We start from the raw sequence: 25,018 nt of genomic DNA on the forward strand, positions 1-25,018 counted from the left end.
TTAATAAATATTTGTCATATGTAAAAATACGACCATATCACATTAATATAACTTCCATCAATATATTATTTTTATACTATCCATTGTACAAATTCGCAACAGATTCGCATTCCTTAGTAATGAAAATGAGATACTCTGCGGAAAAGCGAACTAATTGGATTACAGTTAACACATTTATTTGCGCTCTTTGATGTAGTGTGCAAAAATCAGGCCAAACAATGATGTGGCCACCATATGTGGACATGGGTGTGTTGCAGTGAATGGGAACGGGAGTGGGAATTGGGAACATGGCAGACACGCGTTGTCGCCTTCAAACATTCATGGGAATGGATAGGCAACAATGTCATACGAAATTTGCACATAATTTGAATAAACTGATTGAGTTTTAGTTGGGGGCATATTGTACGAGTAGTTCGATGAGTTCAGAACTATGCCCTACTCAAATCATTAACATTTAAATTATTTTCGAAAAAAGTGTGGCTGAACTTTCGACTGAATTTCAAAACGTTTTTATATTTATTTTGTTGGTAGCAATTGTAAAACTAAATAAATTGTTCACAGAACCAAGTAACAACTAATACTCAGTCCAGGAGTTTGGCCACTATGGGATCAGGTGCAGACATCGCATAACCCAGATGTTGTAGAGCTCGACGTATTTCGACAAAGACGCTGGCATCGTCGATGGTCGCCGGCAAGACGACACGCTCATTCCGGGCAAAATCCGCCATGGACTTGCGCATCGTCTTGCCGGACCGAGTGCGTGGCAAGTTATTGACGGAGGTGATCAGGCGAAAGGCGGCAATGGGTCCCACGACTTCACGGATAAGTGTGATAATCTCGGTCGACAGTTTGGCATCAGTTTTCTTGCAGTTATCCACGGGAATGTATAGACAGAGTGGCACCTGTCCCTTTGTTGCCTCCGGAACACCAAATACGGCAACATCGACAACATCGGGATGCCGCAACACAGCATCTTCCAGGCTGGACGTGGACAAGCGATGACCGGCCACATTAATGACATCATCATCCCGTGCGGTTACAAAAATATAACCGCGTTCATCCTTATAGCCTGCATCCATGGTGTCGTAGTAGCCCTGCAAGAATCATAAATTACATTTAAAATACCACACAAAATTTAAAGGTACTTTGCTTACTGGAAACTTTTGGAAGTATAGCTTGCGAAAGAGTTCGTCATTTCTATAAAGAGTGGCCATGTTGCCAGGAGGCAGCGGCAATTTCAACACAATCCTTCCCAGCTCCGAAGGAGGAGCTTCTGTGCCATCCTTCTTGAGAATTTTGACTGTAAAGATTTAATTTGTATAGATTTAAATAGTAAGAAGGAGTATAAACGCACTATCGTAGCCCACAAGGGGCAAACCCGTGGAGTACATTGGTGGATTGAGGTTCTGTTGGAAACCCAAACAGGTTGCCGTCACTGCCGAGCCAGTTTCCGTCTGCCACCAATGATTGAGTACTGGTACTTTGAAGGTTTTATGAATCCATGCCTTTGTCTCGTAGTCACAGTGCTCCCCGGCTATAAAAATAGCACGTAGAGATTTCATGCAGTACTGTTTTCCATAGCTGATCTCCGGATCAGCACGGCGTATCACACGAAACGAGGTTGGCACCGAAAAGATCGAGCACACCTTATGCTGATCGATAATTCTATTAAAATTAAAAATGAATTAATACAGAATTATTTGATGCAAATAATTTTTACGGAACGAGTTCCGAAAACAAAGAAAAACTTAGAATACAATTTCGAAGCCAAAATAAACATGGCAAAAAGAAAACATAAATTAATAAGGAAATTCTAGTACAGTATAATCAGTAAAAAATGTAAATTAATAAAATATTTAGAGTACAGATTTATTGAATAATCTAGTTTTTTTCTGTTCTCAAATTAATTGTTTTTATTTTACGACTTTTCCAAAATTTGTTTGTTTTTCTTTATTTTTTCAATAATATAGTGTTGATATTTTTCGTATTATTTGTCTGAGATTTTCGACTTAGATTTCAACTCACCTAAAGTACTGTCCGGGATCGGGAGTACGATCCGGTTTGCCTTCATACATGACGCTCGTGGCGCCCAGGCAAAGTGGGCCGTAACAAATATAAGAGTGTCCAACCACCCAGCCCATGTCGGATGCAGCCCACCAAGTGTCGCCTGGTTGAATGCCATAAATCATTTTCAAAGTGTACATCAGAGCCACCAAGTGGCCACCAATGGTGCGGAGTACACCCTTGGGTTTATCGGTGGTGCCAGAGGTGTAGAGTATATAAAATGGATCGTTGGCTTCGATGGGCACACAGGCCACCGGCTGGTCAGCATCGCTCATGTCCAACACCGTGGACCAGTGTAAGTCCACTTTCTCATCCAGTTTGTCCAGGGCAACTTGTTCGCGCATGAAGATGACGTTGCGTTGCGGTGGCTTCCAGCGTGACATGTTGATGGCCGAGTGAAGTATGTCTAGATACGGCACCACTTTTCCGGGCTCCACACCCGCATTGGCGGCAATTACCAGCTTCGGCTCCACGTGCTCAATGCGCGAGCAGAGCTCTCGGGCGGCAAAGCCACCAAAGACCACGGAATGTACTGCACCAAGTCGGACAATGGCCAGCATTGCTATAATCGTCTCGGGTATAAGCGGCATATAGATCACCACACGATCGCCCTTGGTAACGCCCAATTTGGCAAGTCCACCTGCCAGCAGGATCACCTGATCGTACAGCTCCTGATAAGTCACCTTACGCACCGTCTCCGTCATCGGACTATCATGGATCAGCGCCACTTTGTCCCCCCTCCCAGCCAGAATGTGCCTATCGATGGCATTGTAGCAGGCATTCAGGTAACCGCCCACATACCACTTGGTAAATGGAGGATTACTGTTGTCCAGCACCTGTTGCCATGGTCTGTCCCAGTCAAGCAGATGGCCCAGCTCCTCCCAGAAAGCAACGGGATTTTGGACAGACTTACGATACGCCTCCAGGTATTTTGGACTGTGCGCCTCGACTGGCATGCCATATACAGACGTATCACCTGTTCAATTGGATCTAATTAGCAATTTGTTAATAGTTTTCGACTCGTTTCGTTTGCGAGTTCATTGCTCTGGCATATCGGATCTTTAATGGACGATTTAAAGTCTGCATTAATTTAGGCGGCTGATAGTGCGACAAATTAAAATCAAATAGAATATTCTATTGTATATATGTATACAATTTCACCAAGTATAATTCAAATTGTATACACACAGCAACTCATGTAATTGTTTTTACAAAATACAATATTTTTTCATTTGTGTATTTTTAAAAATAATTAAATCTAATGGATCTCAGTCATGTTTTTTCCATACTTCTCTAGAGATTTCGATGCGAATTTCTTTTGAAAACAGCCGAGCAAAGTTTCGGTGTTCCTGAGATTTAAAAAAAGAAATATAATAAGCTTTTAATAAAAAAAAATTAATCAGATCCCTCAAAAAATATATTCACAGATTGATTTTATAACATAAGTAACTAAAAAAAAAATAAAAATAATTTAAAACCAAGAAAATGTTGTTTTGTCAAAACAATTACATGACTAGCTGTACGTAATTAAATTCAACGTCGCGATCACTTGTCGCACTTTGCATATGTATATGTGCATGTATGTATGTGTTTATCGATAGTCGCAGACAGACAGCATAATAGGACAGCCCTTGACATGATACCATTTCTAGTTTCACTCTCTCTTTCTCACACTGTTTCTCTCTCACACAAGTAAATGCGTCTAACAAGATGGCGGCATGCTTGACGTTTGCGGTTAACCGTTTCGAATGACAAGCTCTACAAATGCACATATCTAACAGAATTTTAAATGTATTCACCGTCACTGTTATTTAATTTGATTATATTATATTTACTGCTAAGATTATTTCTTTAATTTACACTGTTCGAAGTTAGTTGTTAAAACTTACAGCCGTCAATATTAGTATTATTCACTTCTTCTTTAATCAGCTCCATTTGCTTTTCAATTTGTAGTTTAAAATTTTATATTCACTATATATTTAGTATATATTATATATCCTATATTTTTTCGAATATTTCCGCTGGGCTTAGACACGACCGTCTCCTGAAAGTCGAAACGTTGCAATGGAATTAAAATGCTCGCACCGTAAGTATAAAACCAAAACTCAAATACAATTGGATCAAAGGTTTTTTTATTGCGATTCTCTCTGAATGTGAATTTTGGAATGATTTCGAATTAAGTTATACTCTCACTACAAATAAAAAGAAACCATGAAAACTTAACAAATTCTGTATACAATAAAACTAACATTATTTAAAGTACTGTAAGTTTATACAATTGTCTTTCTGACTCTTTAAATGAATTCATTGACCTGAGTGTAGACCATTCAAGTAAATATGTATTATATGTAGTAAAAAGTAGAAGCCTTTAAGTATTCGTATTAAGTATTCAAATTTGGAATATCTTTTAAAGAGCATTTTTAAAAACCTACTTAATACTGTAGCACCCATGACGTATAATTGGTGAGTATTTCTGTCTGCAAGGCTTTCTCTATAATTCTTAACCGATTCAAGCTATTTTCCGTGAGGTTAATGCGAGTATACTTTTATTGGTGACGCAGTCCAAATTGTATATTCCTAATTGTTTTTGAGTTCAATAAAATCAAAATTTGTGGAATTTTATGAACAACATTTAAATGTTTTTTATTGTATTCGCTCTTTCAAATTAAAGCATTATTCAGTTTCAAAGTTATACTTATAAAAATATTTCATCTCTTATTTCTTTTTTTTATTTTTGTTAATTTTTTTAGCTGGCGGTTGGTCCGAATCCACATCCATTATGGTCTCCACACTAAAACCTTTGATGTACGGTTTAACTAATCTGAAAACTAACTTTTCGTGCTGCACATTGGTCGAGTCCAAACTTAATCTGACAGTGACGGGATCAAAGGAATGGAAAATCACTTTGCCACATCGTTGTGTGTGATCCTCTTCGTTGAATGTGAATATAACCTCGCTCTTTGTGCGCTCCAACCCATCCTTGCCATCCTTATCACTCTTCAGATAAAGTGTGCCCTCCAGTCCGTATTTGGGTATAAGCACCTGTAGCGCATTCTTACGCACAAACAAAATATAGCTGCAAAACACAATGGATTTGTTTAAATACAATTCTTCTAAAGGATTTTCTGTTATATGTATATGCATACCCCTCTTCATCTTCCTCCTTGCCACGGAAGAACAGATGTGTATTAAGAGCCACAGATGCACGTCCAGCGTATTGTGCCATTTTATGGCGATAATTTAAATTGTTGCAGATCTCCTCATTGGACTTGCGCTCTAAAAGCTGAGCATAGGTGCTGTCCGCTCCAATGGAGGCTGCTAGTAGACGGTGCACCATAATATCTGAATACCGACGAATGGGCGAGGTAAAATGCGTATAAATGGGCGCTGCCAGACCATAATGGAAAAACTCCTCCTTTTGGAGGCTGCCACTGATGAAGTAGACTGCTTGCATCATACAGCGCGTGGTTAGAATTCGTATCATCATATTGAAGTAGGGATTATCCGCCTTAACGCATTTATCGAGCGAATGCGCAAGTTCCAGACCAGTGTCCGTGGCTACGTCAAAACCTTGATACCGAGCGGCTTTCACCAATGGATCAAAGTTGGTGGGCGGCGGCTTTGGATGACGACGCAGCACAGCGCATTCAGTGAATTCAGCAGCAATGTGTTGTGCCACGGATATATTAGCCAACAACATGAACTCCTCGACCATTGAGTTAGTATCGCGCATTTGCTTGGCCTCCACCTCGAGTGGCTCATGGGTTTCGCTGTCCACTTGGAAACGTATCTCTGGTGAAGCCAACACCAAAGCGCTGAAATAAAAACAATGTTAGAGGTCTCTCTTCATAAGTGTGTTGAACACTTACCCATTGTCCATGCGACGCTTTTTGAGAATCTTGGCCAGACGATTAAGATGACGCAGCGATTTGGCAATTTCACCAGTCTGGGCGGCGTCATCGATAAGGACTTGCGCCTCCTCGTAGGTCATGGCACGCTTAGACTTGATGACGCTCTTGTGGAAGCGTTTAGTTAAAACATTCGCCTCCTTATCCATTTCCCAGACACAGGAAAAGGCAAAACGTTCAACGCCACCAACCAGCGAGCAAAGATTGGAGCTAAGCAGTTCGGGCACCATGTCAATACGCTTGCCAACCAAGTATACAGTTGTGCCACGTGCAGCAGCCTCCTTGTCCAGAGCGTTTCCTGGTCTTATGAAATGACTGACATCGGCAATGTGTACGCCCACCTCCAAGTTGCCATTGGGCAGCTCGCGACAATGGAGTGCATCATCAATGTCTGTGCAGCCTGGTGGATCCACAGAGCAAATATACAAGTCGCGTAGATCAACACGCTTGGCATAATCCTCCGGTGTAATAGTCCATGGCATTTTGGGCAAGAAGCTGAGAACTTCTTCGGAGAATTTGCAGTGTGGCACATCGTGCTCCAGTAATATGACCTCATTCTCAGTGGCCATGTTGCCCAGTGGTCCCAGCGAACGAACAAAGTGTCCATGCGGATAGCGTGAGTTCCTTGGCCAACTGTCAATGGTGACAATGATGCGTTGGTTTTGCAATTTGTCCGCCTGACGCGTCTCGATGCGAATGCGTGGAATCTTGCGATCAGCGGGCACAAATATATGACGTGTCGTATCCTCGATCAGACTGGGCTGTAGAATGCCACAATATTGACGCCACTTGCGACGCACAATGCCCACAATGCGACCAGTGGGTGTTCGCTCGGCAACTGGTGCTGTCTGCACTTGCTGCAGCATTTCCTTCTCTTGCTCCACACGATCCTCGCTGGGCACATCGTCCGCATAGACATTCTTCTCCTCCAGCACAATTTCACTGGGCGCTGACCATTCGCTCTCGGGCAATAGTTCCACGGCCACAAGATCTCCATCCACAGCGCGATTAAGTGATTCGCGTCCTTGTATCAAAATCTTTCAAATTGAATCAAAATAAATGTAATAATATGATTTTGATTACTATTAAGTTAATGGTACAATTACAAAATATAAGATAAAATTAAATTAATTATGCAATTTATTAAATCTTTTTTTTTTTTGGGGATCATGTATAATCCTTAATAAATAATGTTGAAGCTTTAAGTTAGGATCTTTAGTATGGACTGTAACTTACGCCCTTTTCGAAACTCTCGACATTAACACTGCCTTCAAGATAGTTCTCCCTGGATGCTTGAAATGCGCCTTGCAGCAGCTTCTTTTGCCGGAAACCCTCAAGCAGCTCCTTCATGCTCAAATGCGGTGGATATTGGGGAAGAGCCTGTTTCTCATTCTCGAATGTCTTCTGCGACAATTTGTCAACCAACAGGGGAAAGTCTTCAAGCGATTTAACGTAATCCGCTGCAGTGGACACCAAAATTCCCTCTGCTTCGGCCTTAGATCGATTTCCCGCATCGTCAGTTAGAAGCACAACACGTGTAACGGATCTTCCGCTGCGCTGAAAAACTTTGGACTCCTGGGAGATTTGCAGATGGGTGTCATACCATTTGGCGGCCATGCGAATAGCTCGATCATTACGATCGTTAGCGCTTTCGTCTGGCTCCCGATCTGCATAGGTGTCTCTGTGAAGTAATGTTCCGTTCATGTTAATGTTTTATAGCTAGTCACAACTTTACTCACTTGTGATGTTCATTGACAAACACGTAGAAATTGCGAGTGCGATCGTGAATGATTTCGTTGAGACGCTTGTAGATGGATGAACTCTTGTGTTTCACCTCGTTGAGCACCGTGGTGAGCACAATAACATTGTGAAACACATCCTCCTCGAGCACATCGATCTGATCCAATACCACATTGGTATCCAGCACAATATAGTGCGGATATTTAAAGAGGCTGCTCTTGATTTCGTGATCCGATGTCAATTGGTAGGCTTCGTTTTGGAAGCAATACTGACACAGATCTGATCCGCAGCCAATATCATCGCGCAGATAATGCTCTCGCACTATTTTTAATATGTTCCCGCGTTTGGTTTTACGCGTAAATTCGCGTAAGGTTTGCATATTTCTAACAAATTATTAACAACACAATGTAAACGCGTGCCGGAATATGAGGACACCTACACGTTCAGTCCATTTCCAGCCCGCTTACACTATTCATGCAAAACGACTTTTTCATCATGCAATATTCTTACATTTCGCAACACTCATTCTGTATTGTATTCACTGCTGCCAACTTAGCTTTTTTGTAGCTAGTGCTGGCTATTTATGGAGTTCGGCTGCTACAAATATTTGAAAATTGCTTTTGGATGAAAATATGTCTGTTTTAAATATATATTCGGTTATTTTTTTGCTTTAAATATTTCTTTAAAACGTAAGCAAAAACAAATTTGGATCCATCGCAATTCCAATTTCAAAAAATTTTGCAGGGTGGCAGCATTTGGACCGGGCTGCAACCTTCCACACCAGTGCTGTCTAATTTTTAGGGGAACAAAAGCCGTTACTGGCTGGGAAGCATCTAAATTTGTTTTTGTGAGCACTTTTGCACAGTTTTACCAAAAATTTGAATAGCAAAACTTAGCAGAAAATATATTTAAGTAGCCAGATTTCCAGCTAATAGTAATTTTGAAATTTTTTTAGTAAACGAACTCTGAAAATAGCCAAAACTAGCTATAAAATAGCTAAGTTGGCAACAGTTGTGGCCAGCACGTGTACGCTGCACGTTGTTGCGGTGTTATTTAAATTATTTGAGAGTTTTTAAATATTGTTTAAAATGATTTCCAACGAAAAGAGTTTTCCGCGTGGCGGAACAGCTAATTTACAAACAAATGGTGAAAACATCACTGCAAATATCGTAAGTAAATCTTAAGAATTTAACGCAATAAAATATACGACACTTGTGTTTTTTTTTACTGCAGGTTTTTGGAGCTACCCAGAAAAAGGTAAAGAAAGTGCAGAAACCGAAAGAGAAACAAACAGACACGGAAAACAATGAGCAGCTGCAAGTGTTCTCCGCGGAAACGCTCACATTTGATACACTCCAAGAGCATATGCTGGTGATGGGCGTCGTCAAGGATGCGGACGCCACCTCGCTGCAGATTGCGCTGCCAGGTCGCATGACGGCACGTGCTCTAGTGTCCGACATTTCGGACGCGTACGCACGTGTGGCTCAGTCGTATATGGCCGGCGACAGCAGTGAATATCGTGGTCTGTCCGAGCTGTTCAGCGTTGGCCGCATTGTCTATGGACGCGCCACCAAAACCGAGAACCTGGAAAAGAATCGCACATCGCTAGTGCTGACCCTCAAGCCGTCGGATGTGAATAGCAGCTTAAGGCACACAAACATCAAGAAGGGCTTCATCTTTTCGGGTGCCATTGAAGAGATCCAGGAGCACGGCTGCATCATTGAGACGGGCATTGAGGGACTCCATGCTTTTATGGCCAATGCAGAGGCTGCCGAGAAGCATCATGTCGGAGAGTTGATATTTCTGAAAGTCAAGCAGATTCAGCATAATGCAGATCAGAGTACCTGCCAGTGTGTCAAAGTGGAACAGGATCAACTGAAGATTAAGAGTAAAAATGAAACAAATCTGGACTACATACTTCCCGGCAGCATTGTCAAGTTCAAGGTGACGAAACAGCTTAAGAATGGACTGGAGGGCAACATCATGAACGAATCTTTTCGCGGTTACATCAATGAGCATCATTTGGGCGAGGCTTTGCATACACCAAAGGATTACGAGATTAACGAGGAGTACCTGGCACGTGTGCTCTATGTGATGCCCCTCACGAAGCTAGTGTACTTGACATTTAACCTGGACATCAGTGTCACAGCTGAGAGGCAGGAGAAGGAGGAAGGAGCCGACGAGGAGCAATTGCTTCGAAAGGGAAGCATTGTGGAGAAGGCACGTGTATTGCGACATGGTACCGGAGGAATCGTACTGCTGCTCAACCAGAAATACAAGGGTCTCATTTCATATGGGTCCATCAAGTCCAACTTCAAGGGCAACTACGATCAGGATGTGGTGCTATCCAAATACACGCGCAAGAGCAAACACAGTGTCCGTGTGCTCGGATATGATGTCGTCGAGGCGCTCTACTACTGCAGTGACGATCCCAATGTGCTGAACGAGAAGCAGTACACGCTGGAGGATCTTCATGCCGGTGACATCGTTTCCGCTCGCATTGTCAAGTCGGAGTCGAAGATTGGCGGCTATTGCGTTAAGATTGGCAAGGTGAACGGCATCATTGAGCAACTGCATCTGGCACCGAATATACGCTACGAGGTGGGACAACGTCTGCGCTGTCGTGTCCTTGATATATCCGTGGACCGAAAGATTTGCTACCTGAGCAATCGCAGCGAGTATTTGAGCAAGGGCGTCAAGCTGCTGACCACGTTGGAAGCGGCTCAAGCCGGCAAGGTCTATACCGGCAGCGTGGTCAAGTGCGAGTCCAACTTTGTGCTGGTGAAGTTTTGCAACGGCATCAAGGGAGTCCTGCACAAGCAACGTGTCAACGGAATGATGGAGAACTCCTTTTTCGAAGGTCAAACAACCAAATTTCGCATTGCCGGTCGCAACGTGGAACAGGTGCTCCTCACGTTGCCCGAGGACAAGTTCCAGCTGGGTGAAATATGTCCCGTGGAAGTGACAAATGCGTTGGACTCCGGTCTGGAAGTTAAAATCACATTTGCCAGCGATGACTTTGATGAGTCACAAGCAGAGGATGAGCCACAAACTGAAGAGTTTGTTGGTCTGGTTCCACTTCGCTTGCTCTCGGATTACGTGGATCTGCAATCTGCACAGAAACGCATTCATCCCGTCGGCACACACACGGATGCCGCCTGCATCTTGCAAAACATCTTCAGTCTGCGCGAAGTTTCCTATTTCTCGGAGAATATAACAAAGGATTGGCAAACTGTCCAAGTGGGCGACGTTCTACGCGCCCATGTGAAGCATGCCAGCGAGCAGATTGTGGAGCTGCTGCTGCCTGTGAGGAACTACAACAAGCTGGTCAAGTTGCACATCAAGATGTTGTGCCTGAGCACGGTGCGTGGCGTCCCTGTCCTGCTGGAGCCGGATCAGCTGCTGTACGTTAAGGTGCTCAGCAAGGAGGTGGAAACCAAAACGCTGACCGTGTCCGCCAAATTGACAGATGTCTGGAGTGGCCAGCTCACGGACACAGCTAAACTGGTAGAGAGGTAGGTACATCAAAGGAATTGAATTAAATTGAATTGGAATACTAACTAATTACTGGCATTCCTTTTCTGCAGCTACCTTGATGAAGTGTCGCAGATTAAGCGAACTCTTAAAATGATGTCCGCAGCCATTGCCAAGTTCACGGTTGGCGACACGGTTAATGTTCTATTTAAGGGCATCAATCCGACGACCAATGATTGGGTCTACACTGTGGATGGTGACACAACAATTACTGGGCTGATGGTTAACAGCTTGGTGGGAACAGGAGCTGCTCCCGAGGTGGGCAGCAAACAGCCAGCTGTCATCTTGTGGATCGACTATGCCAACGATATGCTGCTGATTAGCAACAAGAAGCGGGATATTGAGCACATTAGCAGCAGCAACAACGAGTTGCCTCCAAACTTAGTGGCCAAGTCGGGCATGAAGGCCAAGGTGCTGCTCAAGCTGGACAGCATTGTGGTGTGTTCATTGAAGAAAGGTGGCACCAATCCGTTGGTATTTTGTCCGCTCCGTTTGCATCCCAATGATGTGGAGAACTCCGCCAGTGCTTCATTGCGACAGGGCGACTTTTGTAACCTGGCCTTCATTCACGACAAGTTGCCCATTGCCGTGCCCGAGACCGTGTGGAAGTTGTGGAAGGGTGTCAAACGTCCTGCCATTGTCGAAGATGAGAGAGAGGCCGTCAAGCCAAAGAAGGCCAAACTGGAGTCCAATCCGCCAACTAAGGATATCAATGGTAAAAAAGTAAAAGCCTTGCCTTTGCAAAATGGAAAGAAGGCTAATGGTCAGCTCTTCTTCGAGGACAAGAAGCCTTCAAAGGCGAATAATCAGAAACCCAATGCAGTCGACGAAGCGACTGCAAAGGCACGCCTTCCTGGTATCTCCAGTTTCTGGGATACAGACCTCAGTGCATTGAATGGCAAGCGACAAGAGAAAGAATCCAGCGATGAGGATGAGGACGATGCAGCTGCAGAAGCGAATGAGACCAGTGCCAGTAAAAAGAAACGGATGAGTGCCAAGGAAAAGGCCAAGGCAGAAGTCAAGGAGGAGCAGCGTTTACGTGAGATCGAAGAGCGCAATGCAGATCCCAATCAGCGACCAGAAACCATTGATCAGTTCGAACGCCTGGTGCTGTCAGAGCCCAACAGCAGCAAATCCTGGATACAGTACATGAGCTTCCTTCTATCAAACACAGAGATTGACAAGGCACGGGAAATTGCACGACGTGCCATCAAAACGATTACGTTCCGTGAGACCAAGGAGCTGCGTAACATGTGGACTGCACTCATCAACCTGGAGCTTAGCTACAATTCATCCAATTTCGACGAGGTGCTAAAGGAGGCACTCAACCACAACGATCCACTGGAAACGTATCTAAGCCTCGTTGAAGTGCTCAAATCGCACAATCTCAAGGAGCGTCTGATAAATACAATTAATCTGATAACGCGCAAATTCCGAACGGAACTGCAGGTCTGGCGGGTGTCTGCTGATGCCTACTTCTGGATGGGCATGACCGATCGGGTGCAGCCAACACTACAGCGAGCACTTGGCGTTCTGCCCAAGAATCAACGTAAGTTTCTATCGAAAATTATAATAGATGTTAGTAATTTCAATTACAATACTATTTTATTTACAGACATCAATTGCATTGTTGCCTTTGCCAAACTTTACGCCCAGCACAATGACAACGCGATGGCCCAAACTCTCCTTGATGACATTGTCACATCGTATCCAAAACGAATTGACATCTGGGTGTTGTACGTTGATATGCTTATCAAATGTGGACTCATTGAATCCGCCAGGTGCGTAGACACTCCTTACTCGACTAATGCATCCATCACTCATCACTTTACTCCTTTCCATTTATAGAAATGTCCTGGAGCGTGCGGTGTTGCAGAAACTACAACCAGATAAAATGCTCGTCATTTACAAAAAGTATCTGGACTTTGAGCAGAAACACGGCACGGAGATGAATGCGGCAAGGGTTAAACAGCTGGCGGAGCAATACGTACAGAGTCAAAATAAAGCGCCCAAATAAGCGATTTGACAATCTAAAAAGTTGAGAATCACTTAAGTTCATAGCGTATAATCCAAGTAGAGAATCCCGCTTACAAATAACAAAACTATTTGGAAAATACTGTAGATCTGTTTTAGTTTTGTTGATACTTTATTCTATATAATCTATATTTAAATGAAGTGTGTGATTCTTGGATGCTACTTTTTAAATAGTATATGTGTGTAATATATATATATAGAAATACATACAATTTTGTTGCGGCCACGCTACGGTTTCCGTCTACATGGATAAATGTAGCGGCAACTTCGCAGAACGTGTGCTACACAATAGAAAAAACTGAAACTTTTTCGAAAGATACATGAATGTTTGTTGGGGATGTGTTATAGTTATTATATATATATAATGAATATGGTTACACATGAAAACACAATTTACTTAAGCCTAGAGTGTGTGTGTATGTGTGGGTGTGTCTGGGTGTATTTGTGTGTGTGGACGTGGGGTGAGTGTGGACAGGACACCTGACGAATTACAATGACAATGAGTTATTTCTTACACATTAATCAATAATAAGAAGCAAATTCAAGAAAATATTATTTGCTCATGCGATTATAATTAATTTATACATAAAACAGTCTTGAGCGCAGCGCAGCCAGACGCCCAAAATTCAATCCTTAAATATGCCGCGCGCCTTGGCTGATATCTTGCGAACACGTCCACGGCTGCTGACGCTCACCAGCTGATCATCGCTGTCCGCCGTAGAGCTGCCACCTTCCTCGCCCATTGCCGGTTGCTCACGTTCCTGTGAGCTGTGACTGTTGGCGTTGGTGTTGTTATTGCTATTGTTGTTGTTGGTGGCAGTATGAGCGTCGCCGTTGCGCATTCGCTTGCGCTGACTGTGGGTCTGTTGTTGGTCCTCCTCATCCGATTGTTCATTGTAGAGCGGACGTTTCATATTGCGACCGCTGCGCTGATTGCTTCGCAGGCGATTGGAACGAGCACGTGGTGCCTCGTAATCCTCATCGTCGTCGTCGTTGCCAATTGAGTTGTCCGATGTTGCACGACCACGACGACTTTGCCGTTGCTCGCGTCCTTGGGATGCCGTTGCTGCCGACGAGGATGACGTTTTGGTTTTACGCCGCGTGCGTCCATTACTGGGTGAAACGTAACTGGTTAGTGGCTGATTGTCTTCCGAATCTGTGGCAGTTGCTTCCTCCTCGTCATCCTCGTTGCTGGGCTGTGAACTGGAGCCACCATCTGTGCCTTCATCGGAGGCAGCGGCTTCCTCTTCATCTGGCAATTCTTCGGCTGGCTCGTCATCCTCCTCCCCTTGGGAAAGCTCCTGACTGGCGCGGGTACGTAGTCGACGCGTTGTTACATTATTTGTTGTGGAGGTGGGACGCCTGGGATTGGATATGACAGCCAACAGACGCGAGTTGTTCAACGGATCAAGGCTCGTGTCCAGTTCATCCGCATTACGCTGGTGGCGTGACAGCATGCGACGAGGAGCACGCGAAGCAACCGCCGATTCACTGCCCAGATAATTGTGATCATGGGCGGCCATTGGAGCCTCCTGTTGGCTGGAGTTACTAGTCGTCGACGTGGCATGCGAGCGTGTCATATGCATGCTACGTGGCGGCGGCTGCGGCGACGCAACCCGGCGTCGCAATGACAGCGGATGTGGAGCTGGTGTGCTAGTTTTCATAGAGGCAGTTTCTATAACGAAAAAGCAAAGAGTGATGTCAATCCTACAATCAAGAGATGCACAACAGCTAAGATAACTCACTTTGCTGGTTGTTGGCCAACGGCTCATTATCACTGTCATCGTCGTCCTCACTCTCCGCGGCAGCAGGGACAACAGTATTACGATTCGTGCGCAGCTGCCGAGATGAGGATGCAGTGCCACCCGCCAGACCAAGGGCAGCTCGACTAGTCGACGGCATATCATCGTTTGTGGGTGTGGGTAGAATCTAAACAGAAGACACATTATATAACGAAACAATTGAATGTTTATTTGTTAATTTAACCCATCTCGATGCAATTTAGTGGGATAACTAACAATAACACTCACCTCTTCGGCCTCTTCGCTTTCTTCGTCCTCCTCCTCGATATCACTGCCGCGTGCCCAATCCATGAGCGCCCGTTTGGCGCTCTGCCTTGTGGGTCGCCCAGTTGGTCCATGCGAATCCGTATCAGACTCAATGATGCGTCCATTGCGCACGGGCAGATGATAGCTGTGATCATTCTCAGCTGCATTCTGAGGTCGCCCGCCATTGGCACGCGTGTTGCGGGAGGGACTCTCGAGGATGGCGCTGCCTGTAGCTGCACCACCAGCTGCACTGGTGCTAGCTCCATTGCCAATGGCCGTTGAGCTCTTGACTTTAGTTTGGCGACCTCTCTTGCGCGGCGTATTGCTGTCCTGAGTGCTTTCATCGTGATGGGAATGAGATTCCGTCCGATGATCATCCTCAGAGCTGCCCAGCAAACGACGGGTGCGACGGGGTGGCGGCCCAACTGCACCACGACTACCACCAGGCTGACCAGACGCTTCGCCTCCTCGATGCCGTTTGTTAGAGTGTCGTCGCTGGCTTTTGGTCTTGCGCTTGTTGCCGCCACCTGCGCCACGTCGTCGTCGCCGCTCGTTGGGATTATAGCTCTCTTCGGAGTCATTGGCATTGGATTCATCATCACTGACCCGCTGGCGCGCTGTCTGTCGACCACCACGACGACGACGTGGCTGCAGTGGCGAACTGGCATTCGAGTGCGCCTCATCATCCTCGTTCTCGTCGGTGCTTGCATCTGATGTGGTTTCCTCTTCCTCCTCCTCGTCTTCGCTCTCCGAATTACTGCTGCTCTCGTGGCGACGCTGCTGTGCATTCGAGGATGAGGATGTAACACGATTGGAGCCGGAATTGCTTGGCACAACGGCAACGCCATTGCGACGCCTGCCGCCACGTTGAGTGCCTCGCGCCGCCTGCTGCTCCCCCACCACATCGTCATCATCATCATCATCGTCGTCATCATCTTCATCATCATCGCTACTATGCGCTTCCAATCTTCTGGCAGCAGCACCCGGCGGCTTCTGAGTACGCCGTGTTGTGCGTTCCGTTGGCGTACGCTTGCTCGGACTACTCGATCCCCGTCCGCTGCTACCGGACTTATTCTTGTTGGCGCGTCTCCGCGCTGCCTTCCAGTTGGTAACCACCTTCTTGATGTGTGACTCAAAGAGTGCACTCAATCGCAGCGTCATTGCATAAATCTGCAAGGCAAGCAATTGAAATAATTAGTTAAATAATATTGACAACTTGAATTGGAAATATTATTAAAAGTGTGTGTTGTGTATTTGGAACTTGTTGTAGTAGTCCAAAAGCAACCTTACCGCTAAGTTATCCTATTTTAGTTGATTGATTGTCACGGATCGTCATTCATTTGGTTTTGTTCGAAATATTTGATGGATTTTGATTGATATTCGAGTGATTCGTTTGATGGTTTATGAGTTGGGTGGTTGGTTAATTTGAAGTTTGAAGGCATGTTAACAAAATGCAAAAGAAACGTTAACAAGAGATGAGCTGCTGTGTGTGAACTAGTGTGGCGGAAGGATGTTAGCGGTGCGGGGAAATCGGTAAGAAGAGAGACAAATAAAAATAGCTACGGCTTACTCCAAACAAATATTACGAAATAAACCAACCAAATCCAAACAAGTTCAACAAATTATTCACAGAACAAATGTAATAAATATTCTAAAACGAATATGGGATGTATTGAGACTGAGCACATTAAGTTATCTTTATGGGAAATATCGACTTTGTTAAAAAATAAAATCAATACAGTCTGCTAATAAACATTTCCTCTCAGCAATTAAAAATATATCTTAAAGGGAATAGAATAAATCATTATTAAAATGCCAAAATTTACGACTTTAAAAACTTGTATAAGAAATTAAGGTAAAGAAAGAATCCGAAAACAATAAAACAAAAATATCAATATCATTTAAAATAATAATAAAAGTAGTAGATGTAGAAAAAATATATACATTTTTTTCAACTTTTTAATAATAGCCTTTTTATTCCCTTGCAGAGGATATTAAAATAACTTTAGTATTAAAGTGATGAAAACGTTGAAAACTTTTGATTATCAAGACCTCTCAAAAAATCTATCAAATAGTGTATTTGTTATTTTGAATTAAACAGGGCTCTGCAAGGGCACATTCTTGTTATCTTTTAATTTTAAATTTATCCTTCCATTTCAAGTATTATTTAGGTCAATTTACACATAATGGAATTAACAATGGCAAAAAGAAAGCAACAAGAAAATCACAGTAAGATTAACAGCAATGACAATGGCAATAGAGATGCACAATTGGCATTGGTTTGGAATAAATGACGATCTGCAGCAGTAGCCAGCCAGATCTGGCCAGTGGACTCACCCGTGAACGCTTGTTGGTATTGTAGTTCTTCGAATTCAGAAATATGAGACGGACATCCTTGGCAAAATCTAATGGATCATCATAGTTTCCACCCAGCAGATCCTCTTTCACCGTACGCAGATCCATTGGTGTGGCAATGATTTCCAAATAATCAGGAAACTCAATCGTATCGACTGGCTCACGAAATGGCAACGAATCCGGCCGTTGCCACATCATATCCAATAGTTGCCGGCAATCGGAGCGCCAATCGCCATCCGAGCGAATACGATTCGAGCTGCAAACAATATGAATTCTTTAGAGGATCCACATAGAATACGCTATAGCCGAAAGCTTACCGGCGTGTTGACGAAACACGTTGACGGGCAGCTGCTGCTGAGGTGGTTGGTCCAGTGCTGGTCGATGGCACAACATCCGAATCGACTTCGTTCTCCGACTCGGATGAATGATATACGTCCACCAATTGATGATAAACAGCAGCCACATCTATTTCATCCGCTTCCCTATTGAGTATATAGAATATATTATTAATAATTGCGTACAATATTAACTAGTTAAATTTACCTTATGATCCGCAAACACAGATCGGTCACAATCCGCGCATGCTTCACAATGCTCGTGTGTCGGCGATTATACTGTTCCGCATTGGTGGCCAGATAACGTACATCAAACTGGGCTGAGGTGATGCGACGATAGAAGTGATTTTCAAACCGTGACTTGACCGTTGTTAAATCGATGGGATATTCAATCAGATAGGCGTAGTCCGGATAAATATTCAAGTCGACGGGGGCCAAAAAATGCTCCGCAATTGATAGACGCATCACCTGAAACAAGATGTTTAATTAATGTAATTAATGCATATTTATGTTCTGATCAGGGACCGTAACAGTTATAATTTTTAAAATAAAAATTTTAAAATAACTATTATTTGATTTTTATAAAAAAGTTGGAAAATAACTATTAATTTCAATATTTATTTTAAAAATTAAAAATAATTATTAATTTAAATTTTTAATTTAAAAACTAAAAATAATTATTTATTTAAATTTTTATTGTAAAAATCAAATACAAAAATGTTTTATCAATTTCTATTATACATATTGAAAAATAACAATTGAATAAAAATTGAATGTAAATATTCTTTGAACCAAGTGGCGTATTTCAAAAATCTAAAAATATTAATGTGTGATTCAATACTTTTCATATGATACATTACACGACCTTAAAGGACGTATATTAAGGATGTTTAAGGTATTGACACTTACACTGTATTTTTTTTTTCTTCAGTTTTTATTATTATAATAAAAATTGAAATTAATTAATTGAATTATTATTTAAAATTTTTTATAATAAAAATCGAAAACAATATTTATTTTTCAATTTTTTTATGAAAATTTGTACTGTCAGTTTTTTCAAAGTGTTTTAAAACTATTATTTGCAGTCCCTTGTTCTGCCTATCGAATTAAATAGTAGGCAGGGTAAAGGGGTTCCTTGCTTTTGTTTTAATAAAACGGTTAGTCTCCGTTCAAGTTGAGCACGAAAAGCATTATATAAAATTAACTAAATAGCCAAAAATATTTAATTTATATTTTAGACATCTTAATCACATCTTATCCAATTTTGAATATCCAAGTAATAAAAATAATAAATAATAAAATTAAATGCAGTAAAATATGTAAATAAAAAAATAAAGCTGCTACAGTCGACAAAAAATATCTGGGTAATATGCCAACTTAAGAAAATCAGTTAATTGAAATATATTTCTAGCCATTACCTGCTCGAGTCCATTGATGATGCGTCGACAGGTGCCGTCGCGATCACCGCGATGCCACTCCTCGGACTTGGGCTGATATAAAGTGGCGCGTATTTCCTCGGGCAGCACGGGCACAGCGCCGCCAACTTCATCGGGTAGCCGCTGTTCATCGATGGGCTCCATATCCCAGGGACTCATGTATTCGTACTCGCCGTTATCCCAGCGGACACGGAAACACATGAAGAACGAGTCGGGGAAATCGGCGCTTAGTGCATGTCGAGATTCAATCTGACCCATCCACCAACCGTCACCGATCATACAACGAAAACGATCGCCAATGCTCCAGTTGCGCTGCACGGCCAGATCAAAGGTCTGGCGCAATACCAAAAAGTCGAGGACATCGGGCATATCATGGTACTTGATCTTGAATGTGGTGCCCGTCATGTTACCGTCCTCATCGATGATCGCCAGCTTGAGGCAGCATAAACGAGGCGGACGAATCTCATACTTGATGCCAATCACGCGCACCAGCTCATGATCGCGCAGGGTTCGGAAATTCCAAGGCTCCGAGCTGTGCGACAGTTTGTAGACCTTTTTAACACGCACTGCCTCGAGATAACGCTGATGACCCTGCCGAAAGTAGACAATCTCATCGCCCATTTGCGGATAGTAGGGTGCCTTGCGGGGTATCACCTCCGACAGCCACTCGGCCGGACGATATAGCTCTGGGATTTCGCCATTTGGTGCCGTTGGTGGGATGAGCACACGCTTGCGTCCACGCTTTTTGCTGGTTGCAGCTGCCTGACCGGTGGCAGCGTCATCACTGCTGTCCTCGCTGATTGTACGACGGCGAGACAATGGTTTACGTTTGGATCGTTTCGGTGGCTCAAGATTTGGTCCAGGTGTATCCGCCACCCAATCTGAATAATCGGAACTATCTGTCTCCGACTCTTCGCTGCTGTCTTCCAGATTCTCTTCAACATTCGAGTAGCTAGTGTCACCCGAGCTGTTGCTGCTAATGTCCTCTTCCTCCTCTTCGTGCACATTGGGCGCCGCTGGGTCATCGTAGAGCTCCTCTTGATCTCGGACGGCACGTGTACGATAGGCAGGCTGTGCTCCCTGCTGCTGCTGCTGCTGTTGTCCCGCCTGAGCACCACGTCGACGTCCTGGCCGTCCAGCGCCATTGGATCTTGTATTGCGTTGCCTGCCTATTCCCGCCAGCTGAGCCGACGCTGCACTGGCCGTATTAATCATGATGGGACGACGTCGCATCTCTCGCTTATATTCCTGCATCTCGTACTGCCCAGCCGAATATATGGTCTGCTTGAGGTTCTGCAATTGGGCGTACTTCATGGGGCGGACGTAGGTACGACGCACAAACTTCAATGGCAACGTTTGCTGGGCAGGCAAGGCCGGAACCGGTTCACCATGCGCTTGCTGCTCTGGCACGGGTGCCGGCGGTGCCGCTGGACGTGCTGCAGCCCAGCTTGGACGTGGAGTGCCCTCGGTGAGGGAACGACGTCCGCCCAGAACATTGCCACGTTGTGAGGCATTGCGTGTGGAGTTTGAATCGGGCAATTGATCCTGTCCCTGGCCTTGTCGGATGATAAGACGTTCGAATGACTGATTCGCATTTGCGGTATCATTGGCATTGGCGGCATTGTTGCCCTGTCGATTGGCCAGTGCAGCAATCATGCGATCAATATGGGAATAGTTGGTACCAGGTCCACCAAGAGCTGCTCCTGCCGCTGCTGCTCCGACAGACGGTGCAACTACAGGGACAGCATTTGGCGGAGCATTCACATTATCCTCGATTACGATGCCATCGATGCCCACTGTGAGATTAGGTATCAGTTGATCCACGCTGCAGGCTTCCCGACCGGGCACAAAGCGCTGATACTTTGTCGGATGTGGATTGCCGTCGGCGTCGACAAGAAATGGAGGAGGCATTAGATGCGGCATTATCTGTGTCTGCTCATCTACCACATGATGGTGAGCATCACGTAGCAACGGCCGAAAATCCGTGTGAAAGAACAGCTCCGTGGGCAGCTAAATTAAATGAAATCCAAGGAAAATTAATAACTTTGCTGATAATCCAAGAAATAGGCTTGTTCACTTACCAATTTGTACTTTTCGGTGCCTATGCCAAGGCCAAAGATCAGTATGTGACCGTGTGAATCTGTGGCAGCAATCATTGTGCCATCCGGTGACCATTTGGCATCAAAGACACTACCATGACCTTGGCCGTCGATGTCATTGAAGAACTGGGCAACGCCCACGCCCTGTTCAATGTCCCAGAGAAATACCTGGCCATCATGACCAGCGGACAGCAGGACATGCTCATCCCTTGGATTTGACTCAAGGACATAGAGCTCATCCTTGTGGCCACGCAGCACACGATGCAACTTTGCTGACTTTGAATCCCAGATTTTGATCTGTCAATTAATACAAATAGTAAATAAACTGTTGACATTTGAATCAATCTGAATGTACACACTGTAAAATCATTGACTGCGGTGATAACATAACGATCCGAGGCATCCCAAGCGACCATAGTAACCTTTAACTTTTTGCCTTCCTCCGGCTCTGGACAACTGTAAGAATTCAATAAAAGTTAGATAAGATTCTAAAATCAGAAAATCTGTTTAGTTACCTAGCTAAGCGTTCGGTCATGCACAGTTTAAGGCTCTTCCACTGCTGCGACTCAAAGGTCCAGATGTGGGCAGTGCCGTCCTTGCTGCCTGAGATGAAGCGCAGGCCACGATGTGACCATTGTACAGAGTCCACGGCATCGGTGTAAGCCTCCGTTTCCAGTATACGCTTTGGTCCATCTTCGGCCATCATGTAGACGCGCACATGATGATCTGCAGAGCCGGCGGCCAAGAAGACACCTCCCGGCGAAAAAGTGGTGCACATCATTTGCGCCTGGCCAGGACGCAACTTCTCGTGGTATTGTGTGGGCCTCGGTGCGAACGTGATCTTTTGGCCTCGTGGTGTCGAATACTGCCAGAATGCAATCGAACCATCTGTGCTGGTGGTTACCAAATATTTCAGATCGCTTCGTGGCGATGGACAAAAGTTAACAGAAGTTATCATGCCCGTGTGCGCGGCAAGAACAGCAATGGGTGAAGTCGTCTGCATGTCCCAAACACGCAATATGCGATCAACTGAACCGGCGGCCAGCATAGTGTTATCCAAATTAATGGCAATATCTGTAATCTCCGCAGAAGCACCACGCAGAGTAGCCAGCAGACGGCCATCAGCAGCGGACCAAATCTTGATTAGAAGATCATCGGCCCCGGTGATTATGTAACGGCCAGTCCGATCAAAGAGTACACAATACACTGATGATAAATGTCCCACGGTGCGACGGAGCAGCTTCGTCTTTCGATAGAGATCCGTCGGCACCAACAACTTGCGACGCACAAGACCGCCGTGTTCCCGACCAGAGATTACCTTGGCTAAAATTATAGATTGTTGCTATAATGATTTTTGTTATGCTTGCAAATTACCAATACTCACTTAGATTGTGTATGGGCTTGGTAAGCCTCGAGTCTGGCAGCGATATTCCATGGAGGCTTGTACAGTAATCCCGCAGCGTCCGATGCCTGTAGACGGTTTCCTTCGTACGCAATAAATTTTGACGGCCTGTGCCAAGCAATGAATCTATGCCAGGCACACTTGGCGCCAGCTCCTTGTCCACCAACGGTCCAAGACGACTGCATATTTCTAATAGATGATTTGACCCAATGTGCGCGTACTTCTTTTCCTACAAACATTTCAAAATTAACGAATGCCAGCTATCGATAACTTATCGCGCTTTGTTGCGCACTGCGTAGCTGTTTTCTGCGACACTACATATAATTGTCTCGCTCTAACACATGTAGCCGCGTGATGTGTTGGCTTTTGTCCAAGGTCTGCTGTCGTGCAATACATACACACATGTACACATTTGTATGCATGTGTAAAAGCAAGATGTCGGCCGCCAGGGGCATGACTGTTATTAAAATTACTAAGTAATTGTTATTTACTTAATTTTTTTTGTTTAAAAATTTGGAATCAAAATGCTATATTATTCAAAAAAAAATTTGCAACTTTTTACCGAATTACTATAAATTTTGGTTATTTTCCCCTTCTTTTGTATTAAATTAAATTAATAATTAATTAATTATTCTATGCTGTTGCATTTAATTAATTGCACAAAAAAATAATAGTTCTACACAGGCGTATGCAAGCAATCGATAGCCATGTGACGTCACAAATGCGCGCACGAACACACAAAGACACAAACAAACACACAAAGTAAAAACGAAACGAGTCAAATGTGCACACAAATGTCAATTATGCAAGCACGAATCACTTAGAATGACAATTGTGGGAACACACACACACAATAAAATCATAACAACAATAACTCACCAACTCGGCAAAGGTCTGGTCATGCTCATTCCCCAGCCAGTCGATGCGTCGGGGCAATACCTGTAGGCGATGGAAGAAGCGGAATACATATGTATTTATTATTATCACTTGCACTTGCTGAGCATCGAAATAATGACGTCGCAGTCGCCGTCGTCGCCACAGCCGGGAGCCAAATTCGGTTTTTTTTTTGTTCTTTTACCTACTTTTATTAAACAGGCGGACAGACGATGGTACGGACAGACAGACGGACTTCTCCCATGCTGTTCCGCACCGTAGTGCGATTCAGTTTCAGTATAGCTTTGAACTCTGAAATAAGCGGACGGTGTGGGCTGCTGCCGGTTGTGTTACAACAACGACAACAACAACGAAAACCAAAACAAAATATATAAACAAACGCTTGCGAGTTTTTGCATTTAAATTGGAAAAAGTAAGGGGGGAAAATCCTTATAAAGACAAACTTGTCAAATGCAATGATTTGCCCGATAGACACACACATACACACTGCTTACCTTCTTTTGTTCTAATTCTTTCACCAATATCTGAAAATTGAATTTTGAGAAATTGGGTTAGTAAAATGTTTGTAAACAAAAGCGAAATTCAAACGATGAAATTGCGCTCTTTTTGCAGGGCGGCGCTCAACTAAAAACGCCCGATCACCGACCTTTGCTGTCTCTTCCAGCGGGCCCGCAGTCAAAAATTTGGATATTAAGAAGTACAATTCTGGAAAAGAAATAGTTACGGTTCACATTAAATGCAACAAGTTGTTTGCCAAATGCACATAATTATCATAAAATTGCATTTATTTCGGCTCGGCCATTCGCGCAGATTCTGCACTCACACACGGGCTCAGGGCACTGAGGCTGAGTGAGGCCAGCTAGTCAGCCAGAGAGGGTAGCGTACCTCTCGGACTGGGGCCATTTGGCAGCCATATTTGTGTGGATCTGTTATGTTTGGGGATATAACGCACCTGGCACTATCACATCACTTGAACTGGGCTGCCTGTTTTCCATTATAACACATTTTATTACGAAATTACAAAATTGTCGTACTGAAATTCGCCTGAAATACTTTTCTCAGCTTCTTCTTCTGTCACACTACTAGTTGCCATTCGGCCTATTACGTTACGAATTCCATGTGAATGACTAACCGAAAAGTACTCATGTTAAATAACATAACGAATCGAA

General features: G+C 44.0%; 4 protein-coding genes and 1 long non-coding RNA gene across 5 annotated transcripts; 2 read left to right on the forward strand and 3 right to left on the reverse strand.

Annotated features, from left to right (window-relative positions):
* Window positions 1-468: 468 nt before the first annotated feature.
* LOC117790274 (acyl-CoA synthetase short-chain family member 3, mitochondrial) lies at window positions 469-4,102 on the reverse strand. Its single transcript, XM_034629664.1, has 5 exons — window positions 3,954-4,102; window positions 2,026-3,040; window positions 1,355-1,665; window positions 1,155-1,300; window positions 469-1,094 (listed from the first exon to the last, which is right to left on the reverse strand). The coding sequence occupies exons 1-5, from the start codon at window positions 3,997-3,999 to the stop codon at window positions 582-584; spliced, it is 2,031 nt and encodes a 676-aa protein (XP_034485555.1). The 5' UTR covers window positions 4,000-4,102; the 3' UTR covers window positions 469-581.
* Window positions 4,103-4,672: 570 nt separating this feature from the next.
* LOC117791627 (exosome complex exonuclease RRP44) lies at window positions 4,673-8,163 on the reverse strand. The gene is made up of 5 exons (XM_034631435.1): window positions 7,712-8,163; window positions 7,209-7,653; window positions 5,934-7,009; window positions 5,211-5,879; window positions 4,673-5,140 (listed from the first exon to the last, which is right to left on the reverse strand). Exons 1-5 carry the CDS (start codon window positions 8,089-8,091, stop codon window positions 4,780-4,782), a joined length of 2,931 nt encoding a protein of 976 aa, XP_034487326.1. The 5' UTR covers window positions 8,092-8,163; the 3' UTR covers window positions 4,673-4,779.
* A 549-nt stretch (window positions 8,164-8,712) lies between these two features.
* LOC117792359 lies at window positions 8,713-13,578 on the forward strand. The gene is made up of 5 exons (XM_034632469.1): window positions 8,713-8,881; window positions 8,946-11,227; window positions 11,300-12,795; window positions 12,862-13,027; window positions 13,095-13,578. The coding sequence occupies exons 1-5, from the start codon at window positions 8,801-8,803 to the stop codon at window positions 13,261-13,263; spliced, it is 4,194 nt and encodes a 1,397-aa protein (XP_034488360.1). The 5' UTR covers window positions 8,713-8,800; the 3' UTR covers window positions 13,264-13,578.
* Window positions 13,579-13,832: 254 nt separating this feature from the next.
* LOC117792358 (bromodomain and WD repeat-containing protein 3) lies at window positions 13,833-24,947 on the reverse strand. Its single transcript, XM_034632467.1, has 15 exons — window positions 24,802-24,947; window positions 24,496-24,554; window positions 24,344-24,373; window positions 23,835-23,894; window positions 22,938-23,184; window positions 22,069-22,876; window positions 21,913-22,009; window positions 21,536-21,850; window positions 19,437-21,464; window positions 18,227-18,486; window positions 18,001-18,165; window positions 17,666-17,939; window positions 15,311-16,498; window positions 15,026-15,209; window positions 13,833-14,955 (listed from the first exon to the last, which is right to left on the reverse strand). Exons 1-15 carry the CDS (start codon window positions 24,842-24,844, stop codon window positions 13,907-13,909), a joined length of 6,807 nt encoding a protein of 2,268 aa, XP_034488358.1. The 5' UTR covers window positions 24,845-24,947; the 3' UTR covers window positions 13,833-13,906.
* LOC117792361 lies at window positions 23,910-24,616 on the forward strand. The gene is made up of 2 exons (XR_004618166.1): window positions 23,910-24,399; window positions 24,462-24,616. It is a non-coding gene; the product is annotated as an uncharacterized LOC117792361 (long non-coding RNA).
* Window positions 24,948-25,018: the final 71 nt, after the last annotated feature.

This window comes from Drosophila innubila, assembly GCF_004354385.1.
Source record: "Drosophila innubila isolate TH190305 chromosome 3R unlocalized genomic scaffold, UK_Dinn_1.0 2_E_3R, whole genome shotgun sequence".
NCBI lineage: Eukaryota > Metazoa > Arthropoda > Insecta > Diptera > Drosophilidae > Drosophila > Drosophila innubila.